Source organism: Oncorhynchus kisutch, linkage group LG26, assembly GCF_002021735.2.
Source record: "Oncorhynchus kisutch isolate 150728-3 linkage group LG26, Okis_V2, whole genome shotgun sequence".
In the NCBI taxonomy this organism is placed as follows: domain Eukaryota; kingdom Metazoa; phylum Chordata; class Actinopteri; order Salmoniformes; family Salmonidae; genus Oncorhynchus; species Oncorhynchus kisutch.
Window position 1 is genome coordinate 5,484,402 of NC_034199.2, and position 12,550 is coordinate 5,496,951.

The 12,550-nt window shown below is 40.4% G+C and overlaps 1 protein-coding gene across 7 annotated transcripts in view; it reads left to right on the forward strand.

Annotated features, from left to right (window-relative positions):
• obsl1b (obscurin like cytoskeletal adaptor 1b) overlaps positions 1-12,550 on the forward strand; it is a 73,689-nt gene that overhangs the window by 22,901 nt on the left and 38,238 nt on the right. For 5 of the 7 annotated variants that reach the window (XM_020462270.2, XM_020462271.2, XM_020462276.2 and 2 more), the window contains 12 exons: positions 493-768; positions 1,075-1,350; positions 2,010-2,294; positions 2,881-3,156; positions 3,408-3,680; positions 3,844-4,119; positions 4,323-4,598; positions 4,834-5,109; positions 8,267-8,542; positions 8,662-8,931; positions 9,038-9,304; positions 12,231-12,503. In XM_020462270.2, the coding sequence (XP_020317859.1) occupies positions 493-768; positions 1,075-1,350; positions 2,010-2,294; positions 2,881-3,156; positions 3,408-3,680; positions 3,844-4,119; positions 4,323-4,598; positions 4,834-5,109; positions 8,267-8,542; positions 8,662-8,931; positions 9,038-9,304; positions 12,231-12,503 (3,300 nt within the window). The remainder of the gene's footprint in view (positions 1-492; positions 769-1,074; positions 1,351-2,009; positions 2,295-2,880; positions 3,157-3,407; positions 3,681-3,843; positions 4,120-4,322; positions 4,599-4,833; positions 5,110-8,266; positions 8,543-8,661; positions 8,932-9,037; positions 9,305-12,230; positions 12,504-12,550) is intronic. The other 2 variants (XM_020462273.2, XM_020462272.2) reach the window with 2 other exon arrangements.

Below are 12,550 nucleotides of genomic sequence, written 5' to 3' on the forward strand. Positions count from 1 at the left end.
ATGGTCTGGGAGGACATTAACTACTACTTCCCTTCCACAACTACTTGAACTTTAGCACCGCTAGATCAATATGTGTTTTTTAATCAATGAAGTAGCCTAACATCACGTGCACACAGGTTGCATTATTACATTGCCGTACAGTACATTTTACGTAGTCTTCTCAGTCCATGCGCCACAACATAACAAGAAGAATCACGCTACACATTAGCAACTTTTTCGATGGTTTATCTACTTACGTGTCTGATACCACACCGCAAAGCAAGTTGGTAAAATCCTCTGTATGCGACACACTGCACACAGAGCTATGCACCGCAACCTAGTCCGGCAGATGAGTCAGAGCAGTTGCGGATTGCCTTCCATTGAAATAAATGGACTTCCACCAGAACACATACAGTTTGACGCAACCGGTGTGCACAAGACTTAATACAATTGTCTTGCAACACAACTTCAAAGCCATACCATTTTCTCCCCACACATATTCATACCCTTTAGCTCCATCACAGAAGATCATGCCACTTTCACCAATGGAGAGGAACAAGTCGGTAGAAATTGGCACTCCCATTGTACTGCAGTGTGAGCTCTCAGATCCTCTAGCCCAGGTCTGCTGGTCTAAAGATGAAATGAAACTATTTCCCAAAACTGGCCTCGATATCCAAAGTGAAGCCAATGTGAAGAGACTAGTAATTCACTCTGCGGAGCTCTCTGACTCTGGGCTCTACTGCTGTAGTCTTGCTGACGATGCAATGACATTCAAGGTGGATGTTCAAGGTGATTTTCCTCTTTATGCATCCCTTTTTAACAGCTTTTTAGGGGTGTAGCACATGTTCTATATGACTTACAAAGAACCAATAGTAATATCCATTTCATTACGTTTTTGTATTGTAACTAACAGTTGTGATACAGTATATATATATCTTTGTAATAATGAGTGTATCCCTGAAAAACGGGGATCTACAGTAGGTTTTAAAAGGTACCCATAACTTAATATAACATAGAACAAGAATCAGCACTTTGAAACAGGTGCATTTCGTGTTTTGTTAAATATTTTTCCTAAATGCTTTGAAAACCCCATAGCTCTTCCCGTGAGGTTTTCAGCACTTCCAGAAGTTGTGAGGAACAAGTTCATTGAAGCAGGCTGCCCCATTGTTCTACAATGTGAGCTCTCAGATCCAACTGCCCAGGTGTTCTGGTACAAGGATGGAACAAAGCTCCTCCCAGAGAATGGAGTCGACATCCAATCAGAGGGCGCTTTGAGGGCTGTGATCCTCCAATCAGCAGAGCTCTGTCACTCTGGGGTGTACAGCTGTGAGGCTTTAGATGACTGCATAGCATTCAAGGTGGATGTTGCAGGTGATCTAAGAATTTTGAGTTTGGTCAAAATCACTAACTAATATGTTGATTAATGCTTTGTAATGTGTGCAAGCTTTCGGTTTGTATTGAACATCAAATCTTCATTTAAATTCCATCAGTTGTTAGTAGGCCTAAGCATCGTTTGGAAGAGGTAGTTATGTGATATACACAGTAGAAAAGTGGATCCTTGATAGTATTTCTAGTAGCAGATTCGATGAAGAGAAATGCTGATTTTGATTGCATGGAATTAAATTAATTCATTTAATTCAAAGGATCTGTGAGATTTACCACTAAATACTCTCGGAAAAGCAATACCTTTTCAGGTACAAATTGGAAAGCTATACTCAAAGCAGTGTATCTAATAGCTTCAACATTCAAGTGTCTAACCTCCTGTGATGAGTGAAGTACCACTATCTCCTTCAAATCATCTCATGATATTTACAAAATAGAAATATGTTAAAGCAATAACTTCAACTCTGGTGACTCTAGACACAACTATTAATCAATTGTGCCCTCTTTTTAGTATCTAACAAGTAGCCAGGACGGTAGCCACATAATATCATACATCTTCAGATGTACTTAATCAAATTGCTTTTGTATGTACATGTTAATGTTAGAATGATACCTCCATTGAATATATTTCTTTAAATTAATTAAAGCACCTATAGCTCCACCAGTGAGGTTCTCAGCTGCCCCAGAGGTTGAGAGGAACACGTCCATTGAAGCAGGCTGTCCTATTGTACTGCAATGTGAGCTCTCAGACCCCAGTGGACAGATCTGTTGGTACAAGGATGGAATAAAGCTCCTCCCACAATATGGAATACACATCCAATCAGAGGGCACCATGAGGACCCTGGTTATCCAATCAGCCACATTTTCAAGCTCTGGGGTGTACAGTTGTAAAACAGCAGATGATATCAGCGAATTCTATGTGGATGTGAAAGGTGACATGTAAAGCTTTTCCGTTAATGTCAAGTTCGGCGTGACTAATAACTTCATGTTGCAGATATAAAAAAATCATTTTCAGAGCACGCAATCTTTGGACATTGGACATGTTCATTGAGTTTTGCTTTTAGGAGCTACTTATGCATCTACCCTTAGAAACACATAACGTAGGAGCCATTTGTGTTCTTAAACTGAGCTATGGTCATCATAATAGTTTTTTCCCTTTTGTCATCTCTTGTTGCCATTCATAAGATATTTTGATACTTTTCATTAAAGGCTAAACACCTGAAGAGGCCATCGGAGGAGAAAAAAAGCATGTACCGTGATCTGTCATTTTCCCAATGACTTAATTGCACTACAGTTCATCCTTGCACAGCTTTTATTAACCGTTTATCTTTGCTTCAACAGTGGATGCAGACTTCTCTAGAACTATCCAGGCAATCCTCGGCAATGCTTGAAGTCAATGCATCATCATCAGTGCTTGAAGTCAATGCATGTTTACCCTGCACAAAGCAGGCCTTTTACATCTAATAAGACTTCTCTTGTTATTTCACTCCACTGAACCATTTGCATTGCTTTCTGCAGCACCTCCGGTGACGTTTGTTGATATACCTGAGGAAGACCTCTTCAAAAGTGTTGTGGAACAAGATCGTCTTGTTATGTCCTGTGAGGTTTCCAGGGTTGACGCCATTGTCCAGTGGTACAAAGATGGGGTTGAAACGCAGTCTAGTGACAACATTGCTGTACAAGCAGATTGCACTGTTAGGATGCTGACCATCCAGTCAGCTCAGCTGTCAGACTCTGGGACATACACATGTCGTGCCGGAGACAGAGCTTTAATGTTCAAGGTTAACATACGAGGTAATGACTTAGCAAGGACATTTCATTCTTACTATGAATGAAGTACAACATCAAATCAAGCCTACAGAATATCATTTTTGTGAATGATTCATAATCTAGTGGCATACTGCATTCATAAGCTATGTGACTAACTGTAAAACAAGCATTTGGCAATTGTGAATTGCGCTTTGAAGACTATGCTATGACTTGTGATACTGAGATGTCATGCTTGCTGTGATGTTCTCACTCACGTAACTCTGTGTCATCTACAGAGCCACCAGTGATGATTGTATACCCTAAAGAAGATGTCCACCTCGATCGGCATGTGCCGGAGGAGATCATTCTCAGCTGTGAACTCTCACGTCTAAATGGTGTCGTAAACTGGTTCAAGGATGGGCAAAAGTTGCAAGAAAGCGAAAACATTAAACTTAAGATTGAGGGCCCTTACAGGCGACTGAAGATTCTTTGTAGTGGAGTCGAAGACTCTGGCGAATATGTCTGTGACACGGCTGATGATTCAATATTCTTTAATCTCAGCATAACAGGTAAGGAGAGCAATCAAGAGCATAACATCTTGTTTTCATGCAGGTTCACAATGCTTGCTGTAGTAACTGGCTTTCTCTGTCACGAGATCACTATTTACTCAAACAATAAGTGTTTTGGTCATACTGCATGTCTTGATGCATTGTCGGTGCTGTCTTTTTCTAGAGCCTCCAGTACAAATTATATCTCCAAGTCAGTCGCAAATGGAGCTCTGCCAGCAAACATCTGAGAGGATGGTATTGAGCTGTGAGATCTCAAGGCCCAATGCTGTGGTGCGCTGGTATAGGGACGGGCTTGAGGTGGAGGAAAATGACAACCTCATCTTAGAGGTGGATGGGGTCTACAGGAGACTCATTATACCTGAGACCACAGTCAAAGATTCAGCCGAATATGTGTGCGATACGGCTGATGACAACATGACGTTCTTTGTCAACATTGCAGGTGCAGATGTCTACTATCATATACTTTTTTCAAGGGCACTTGATATCCAAAGTAGAAACAAACAGATTACTTATGAGTGTTGACTTATTAATGGTACCTTAGTGATCTGTTGCTGGTGCAGAGTGCATCATATGTCACAAGAAGAAACCCCTTTACTGCTGAAGAGATGCTTAATTTTTAAGTGATTATTTTTTTATGCACAGATCCTCCTGTCCGTTTCGTACGCCCAAGAAAGATGGCAAGTCGGGTTGAGATGTTTGTTGGAGATTCTTTGGTTCTTGACTGTGAGGTGTCCAGATCAAATGCCACTGTAAACTGGAAGAAGAATGGGGAGGAAATGGAAGAGAGCAGCAATGTCACCGTTATTGAGGATGGCGTCATGCGGCAATTAACCATCCACTCCATGACATTGGAGGACGCTGGGCAATATGTTTGTGACGCCAAGGATGATGTGATGGACTTCCAGGTCAAGATCAAAGGTAGATATATAAATTGAATCACATATTCATGTTAGTTCATACAACTGCCTGTTACAGTACCTTTCACTTGCTTTGTCACTGTTCATGTTACTCTTATACAGATGCCCATTAGAGTACGTTTCACTATATGTTAATCCATACAGCTGCCCATTAGAGTACCTTTCACTTTATGTTACTCCATTCAGATGCCCATTAAAGTACCCTTCACTTGCTTTCTCAATGTTTTCATTCTCAGAGACACCTGTAAAGATCCTGAGCAAAAACAATGTGAATACTCAAAAGCAGTTCTTCGCATCAGATGACATTGTCTTAGGGTGTGAGCTTTCAAGAGCCAACTGTATGGTCGTCTGGTACAAAGACAACAAAAAAATAGATGACAATGAGCGCTACTGTAGTGAGGAGCAGGGTGCTTTCCGTTCACTGGTGGTTTTAAATGCTGAGACTGAGGACTCTGGAGAGTACACCTGTGATGCCGGGGATGATAAGATGGTGTTCTGTATCACCGTGAAAGGTACAAATTCTTGTTTCGTAGGTTCATGCTATCTCGTTTATGTAACGTCACATTCAAAAAAAAATCAGAAGTGTCTATATGGTCCTTACGAAAGGTTTATGAAGGCTTCATGAAGCATTGCATGTTTGTGTTAGTTAACAGAGAAATAAATACACATGTCAACTTCATATTCATCATCTCCAGCACCACTCCAACATCAACATATGTGAAAACAGCACATTTCTATGTTTTGTAGTGAAAAATCATCTGGTGTGCATCATGCAGCAAGGGGGACTTTACTAACCTTTGCCTGCTCATAGTGGGTTAAAAGAGTAAAGTCCCTGATCTGTTTATTTGAATTGTTTTATCAAGGCAATTTGCTTAATGAATCAGTCCCTGTAAAGCCTATTAACTTCCAGATGGTTTTGTCTGAGAGACCCGTTTATTATTTAATTACATTTTTTAATTTAGGGGGTAGATCAGCTTTAATATTACAGATAGATTGTAGCTTCGATCAATGTAATTGTCTGCATCATTTCCAATCCCCCATATACAGTTGAAGTCAGAGGTTTACATACACCCTAGAAAAATACATTTAAACTCAGTTTTTCACAATTCCTGACACTTAATCCAAGTAAAGATTCCCTGTGTTAGGCCAGCTAGGATCACTACTTTATTTTAAGAATGTGAAATGTCAGAATGATAGAGAGATTTATTTATTTCAGCTTTTATTTATTTCATCACATTCCCAGTGGGTCAGAAGTTTACATACACTCAATTAGCATTTGGTAGCATTGCCTTAACTTGGTTAACTTGGGTCTAAAGTTTTGGGTAGCCTTCCACAAGCTTCCCACAATAAGTTGGGTGAATTTTGACCCATTCCTCCTGACAGAGCTGGTGTAACTGAGTCAGGTGTGTAGGCCTCCTTGCATGCACACGCCTTTTCAGTTCTGCCAACAAATGTTCGATTGGATTGAGGTCAGGGCTTTGTTATGGCCACCCAATACCTTGCATTTGTTGTCCTTAAGCCATTTTGCCACAACTTTGGAAGTATGCTTGGGGTCATGTCCATTTGGAAGACCCATTTGTGACTAAGCATTAACTTCCTGACTGATGTCTTGAGATGTTGCTTCAATACATCCACATAATTGTCCTGCCTCATGATGCCATCTATTTTGGGAAGTGCATCAGTCCCTCCTGCAGCAAAGCACCCCCACAACATGATGCTGCCACCCGCGTGCTTCATGGTTGAGATGGTGTTCTTCAAGCTTGCAACCCTTCCCCTTTTCCTCCAAACCTAATGATGGTCATTATGGCCAAACAGCTTTATTATTGTTTCATCAGACCAGAGGACATTTCTCCAAAAAGTACGATCTTTGTCCCCATGTGCAGTTGCAAACCGTAGTCTGGCTTCTTTGTGGCAGTTTTGTGGCAGTGACTTATTCCTTGCTGAGCGGCCATTCAGGTTTTGTTGATGTAGGACTTGTTTTCCTGTGGAAATAGATACTTTTGTACTTGTTTCCTCCAGCATATTCACAATGTCCTTTACTGTTGTTCTGGGATTGATTTGCACTTTTCGCACCAAAGTACGTTCATCTCTACGAGACAGAACGCATCTCCTTCCTGAGCGTTATGAAGGCTGCCTTGTCCCATGGTGTTGATACTTGCGTACTATTGTTTGTACAGATGAACCCGGTACCTTCAGGAGTTTGGAAATTGCTCCCAAGGGTGAACCAGACTTGGCCTTGAAATACATCCACAGGTACACCTCCAATTGACTCAAATTACGTCAATTAGCCTATCAGAAGTTTCTAAAGCCATGACATCATTTTCTGGAATTTTCCAAGCTGTTTAGTGTATGTAAACTTCTGACCCATTAGAATTGTGATACGGGGAATTATAAGTGATATAATCTGTCTGTAAACAATTGTTGGAAAAATCTCGTGTCATGCACAAAGTAGATAACTTTGTAAGTCCTAACCGACTTGCCAAAACTATAGTCTGTTAACAAGACATTTGTGGAGTTGTTGAAAAACAAGTTTTAATGACTCCAACCTATGTGCCTGTAAACTTCCAACTTCAAATGTGTGTATGTATGTATGTACGGTATATACAAAAACATGTGGAAACCCCTTCAAATGAGTGCATTTGGTTATTTCGAGCACACAGCCATGCAATCTCCATGAACAAATGTTGGCAGTAGAATGGCCTCACTGAAGTGACTTTCAACGTCGCACCGTTATAGGATGCCACCTTTCCAACAAGTCAGTTCATCAAATTTCTGCCCTGGTCAACTGTAAGTACAGTTATTGTGAAGTGTAAACGTCTAGGAGCACAACGGAATGGTACCGCCGAGTGCTGAAGCGTGTGGCACCTGAGAATCGCCTGTCCTCAGTTGGAGCACTCACTACCGAGTTCCAAACTTCCTCTGGAAGGAACTTCAGCACAAGAACTGTTCATCTTTGAGTCAGACTTGTTCCTTCAAATTCGTGGTGTAGCCATGAACTCCCCTTTTGTCCCCAACTATGTGAACCTGTATGTTGGACAATTTGAGGAAGCACTCATTTACAAAAGAGAGACACACCACCTACTTTCTAAAATCATCCTATGGAAGAGATACATAGATGACGTCTTTGTGCTCTGGGAAGGAAGTCAGCAGGAACTAAATTAATTCCAAACTCTGGAGCTCTGAATATCTCAAATTCACCATGCAGATTGATGAGATAAAAATAAATTAACTGGACTTATTGATCATCAAAGATAATGATGCATTACATACAGATTCATACACAAAGCCCACAGACCACAATACCCTGCTACGTGCGGATTGTATGCATCCCCTTTCCCTCAAGAATGATCTACCATATAGCCATCTACCATATAGGTTAAAAGAATCTGTGGCCACCAGTCAGATTTTTACAGTAATAATAAGAACATGAAAGATACATTTAAAATGAGAGGCTATGAAGACAAACCTCTTAATGCTGCAATGATGAAAATATCTCAAAAACGTTGTTTCATGTGGTCTCTATCTTTTTATTACAAAACATAGAGTGCAGTCATTTTCACGTGTTGATGTTGGGGTGGTGCTGGAGATGATGAATATGAAGTAGAAAAATTGGGAGATTTCAATTTAATTAAAGTGGTAATAAAATAAGACTGTTGTTTTTCTCCTTAGAACCCCCTGTGACCATCATTGGCAACTCGGGTAACCCAGAACATCATAGCCTGGTCGCAGGCGACAAACTCATCTTGGAGTGCGAGATATCTTGTCCGAATGCCACTGTCCAGTGGCTTTGGAATGGAAAGTTACTGAGTTCAGACGCTCGCACTCACATAGACAGTGACGGTGCCACCAGGAAACTTGTTTTGTCAGGACTTCAGCCCTCGGACTCTGGAGAGTACATATTGGATGCCATCAATGACAAAATGGTAACCATAGTTGAGGTCCAAGGTAAAAGTGTTTACATTTTCAATGCATGTAATAAATTACAAAAACATACCTATGTTATTGACATGATATAAACATAAATGTCACAAGATGCCATGTTCAAATTATGTTGTACTCCTCAGAGCCCCCAGTCAAGTTTGTGAACAAACAAGCCAAAACCACCATCTCAGGCTACGAAAATGAAAGTGTGACACTGTGTGCCATGGTGAACCGGGAGCAAGCCTATGTGCGATGGCTTAAAGATGGTGAACTATTGAATGGGGATAATATTCACATCTCCAGTGCGGGTAAAATGCACACCCTCACCATCAACCCCCTGAAACTATCAGATAGTGGAGGGTTTGTCTGTAACATCAACACGGATGAAATGTATTTCATTGTCCAGGTCAAAGGTAAGATTTTTTTGGACAAAATGCCTAAGAATAAGGTTTAACATAGTTAAACACAGTATTTATGCTGCCATAACTGGAAAACTGATTATTAAACTTGTTTTGCTAGAAATGAAAGTGAAATTCTCCAGACCTCTGCAGAATATCGTAGCCCTGAAGGACAGTACCCTTACCCTGAGGTGTGAGGTCAACAAACCTAAAGGAGATGTTCAGTGGCTCAAAGATGGCCAGGAGATTAAGCCCAGCCGTCGACATACGATAAGGGCACAGGGTCGGGAGCGAAGCATCACTATCCACCAGCTAATGCTAGACAATGCTGGGGAATATGCCTGTGAATCCACAGACGATAAGACTTTTGCCACTGTCGGTGTAGAAAGTAAGGATATGGCCAGTTACGGTTATGCTAATATTTTAAATAACTAAATTAACATTATTGGGTGATAATCATATAAATCAAACTTTGTTTTTAATGTCAGCGCATGTCTAATGCCATGCTCATTGTGCTATCGGAATTACCAGATGCTCCTAGTTCCCAGTGGGAATTTCACTTGAATTACCCTCCAAGTTGGAATTACAAGTGGGAAACTGAGAAAATGTTGTTACCTGACATTTCACCACTGACCTTTTTTTTTTTACCTATTCAACCAAAAGATTACAACAAATCAGTTTTTGACAATTACAACCTCATCAATATGTATAATGTAGCTAGTCTGAACATATTGTCAATGTTAAGCAAGCTAGCTAACTTTATTATAAGCAATGTTAGCATGCTTATAAAGCTAGCTAAAATTGTATTGGTTGAAGAATTGTTGCGACTCCAAAAGCACTTGAATACAATCATGTCAGACTAACTGCTTTCCGGTTTCCTATATCCAACGAGCATGTGAAGCCAGCATGACTCACATTATGTAAAAGGCTCAGTGAAGTTAAAAAGCGTGATTTTCCTATGTTTTATACACAGTACCAGTCAAAAGTTTGGACGCCTACTCATTCAAGGGTTTTTCTTTATTTATACTATTTCCAACATTTTATAATTATAGTGATGACATGGAAACTATGAAATAACACATATGGAATCATGTAGTAACCAAATAAGGGTTAAACATATCAAAATATATTTTATATTTGAGATTCTTCAAAGTAGCCAGCCTTTGCCTTGATGACAGCTTTGCAGACTCTTGGCGTTCTCTCAACCAGATTCACCTGGAATGCTTTTCCAACAGTCTTGAAGGAGTTCCCACATACAGTATGCTGAGCATTTGTTGGCTGCTTTTCTTTCACTCTGCAGTCCTACTCCAAACCATCTCAATTGGGTTGAGGTCGGGTGATTGTGGAGACCAGGTCAACTGATGCAACACTCCATCACTCTCTTTCTTGGTCAAATAGCCTTTAAACAGCCTGTTGAGTCATTGTCCTGTTGAAAAACAAATGATAGTCCCACTAAATGCAGACCAGATGGGATGGCGAATCGCTGCAGAATGCTGTGGTAGCCATGCTGGTTAAGTGTGCCTTGAATTCTAAATGAATCACAGAAAGTCTCACCAACCAAGCACCCCCACACCATCACATCTCCTCCTCCTCCATGATGGGAACCCCACATGCGGAGATCATCTGTTCACCTACTCTGCATCTCACAAAGACGCAGCGGTTGGATCCAAAAATCTCAAATCTGGACTCATCAGACCAAAGGACAGATTTCCACTGGTCTAATGTCCATTGCTCGTGTTTTTTGGCCCAAGCAAGTCTCTTCTTATTGGTGTACTTTAGTAGTTGTTTCTTTGCAGCAATTGACCATGAAGGCCTGATTCACGCAGTCTCCTCTGAACAGTTGATGTTGAGACGTGTCTGTTACTTGAACTCTGTGAAGCATTTATTTAGGTGCAATTTCTGAGGCTGGCAACTCTAATGAACTTGTCCTCTGCAGCAAAGGTAACTGGGTCTTCCTTTCCTGTGGTGGTCCTCATGAGAGCCAGTTTCATCATAGCGCTTCATGGTTTTTGCGACTGCACTTGAATAAACTTTGTCAAGAAAGTTCTTGACATTTTCTGGATTGACTGACCTTCATGTCTTCAAGTTATGATGGACTGTCATTTTCTATGCTTATTTGAGCTGTTCTTGCCATTATATGGACCAAATAGGGCTATCTTCTGTATACCACCCCTACCTTGGTCACAACACAACGGATTGGCTCAAACGCATTAAGAAGGAAAGAAATTCCTCAAATTAACTTTTAACAAGACACACCTGTAAATTGAAATGCATTACAGATGACTACCTCATCAAATTGGTTGAGAGAATGCCAATAGTGTGCAACGCTGTCATCAAAGCTACTCTGAAGAATCTCAAATATAAAATATAATTTGATTTGTTTAACCCTTTTTTGGTTACTACATAATTCCATGTGTTATTTCATAGTGTTGATGTCTATTATTCTAAAAATAGTAAAAATAAAGAAAAACCTTTGAAAGAGTAGGTGTGTCTAAACTTTTGACTGGTACTATATATATATATATATATATATTTCCACACCATGAGGTTGGAATAATACTGTGAAATTGTGAAACTTTTGACAATGCCCCTTTAGTATAAGAGCTGTTTAAAAAAGCTGCCTGAAATGTTTTTGTGGGATGTAGTTTTGGCCTTCGATGGTGATATTTTTGTAATTTTACATTTTTTTTTTAGGGTCCCCATTAGCTAACGCCATCACGCTAACTAATCTTCCTGGCGTCCAACAAGACTTCAAACATTCAACATCTAGACAATACAGATAATTAAAATACAGTAAATTAGGTCATAGACCAAAAAGAAAGTGCGTTCCAAACTTCTCTGCCAATAACAGCAAATTTTCAGTTTTCCCCTCCCCACTCAGACTACTTACTCCCAGACAGTCCTAGCAAAATTCTTCCTTGAGAAATTGCCATTTGCTAAGAAGCTATTTTTGTTTATTTATTTTAACCTTTTTAATTGTAAACAATCACAGTAAACTACTTAATTGTTACCCAGAAATTATTTGAAACTGAGATAAAAAACAAAGAAGCTGCATTGGACCTTTAACTCTCAATGGGACAAATCCTTTGAGAGTAAACACGTTTCCGAGCAAGGCTTTGCAACAAATTAAGTTGTGTACAGTTTTCATACCGCCCATTGACCTCTCATTGCATGATTTACGCAGAAGTTGTGTGAGTTAAGCGCATGGATCTCATGTTAGGATTTGAAAGAATGATACAGTGTCTCAATGATATTCATTGCAAATCAACCCTGTGTGTTATTATTCTAAGTCATTTTCATGTTCTATCCCTTAGTGCCTCCACCTACTGTCGAGATTATCGCAGAGCTACACAATATCACTGTACTGGAGGGGGAAGATGCTACATTTAAGTGTGTGGTTTCGCCAGAGGACACACAGCTAGTGTGGAGCCTGAGCGGCCGGCCTATAGCTCCAAATGAGAGGTTTGTCATTTCAAGTAATGGACTGTGCCACATGCTGTGCATTTACAACTGCCAGGTCTCAGACTGCGCCACGGTGACTGCCGAGGCAGGAGGGCTGGTGTCTGAAGCAAACCTCCAGGTTCAAGGTGAGACACCGTTGGTAAACATTGTGCTAGCTTGGTACTCAAGATAT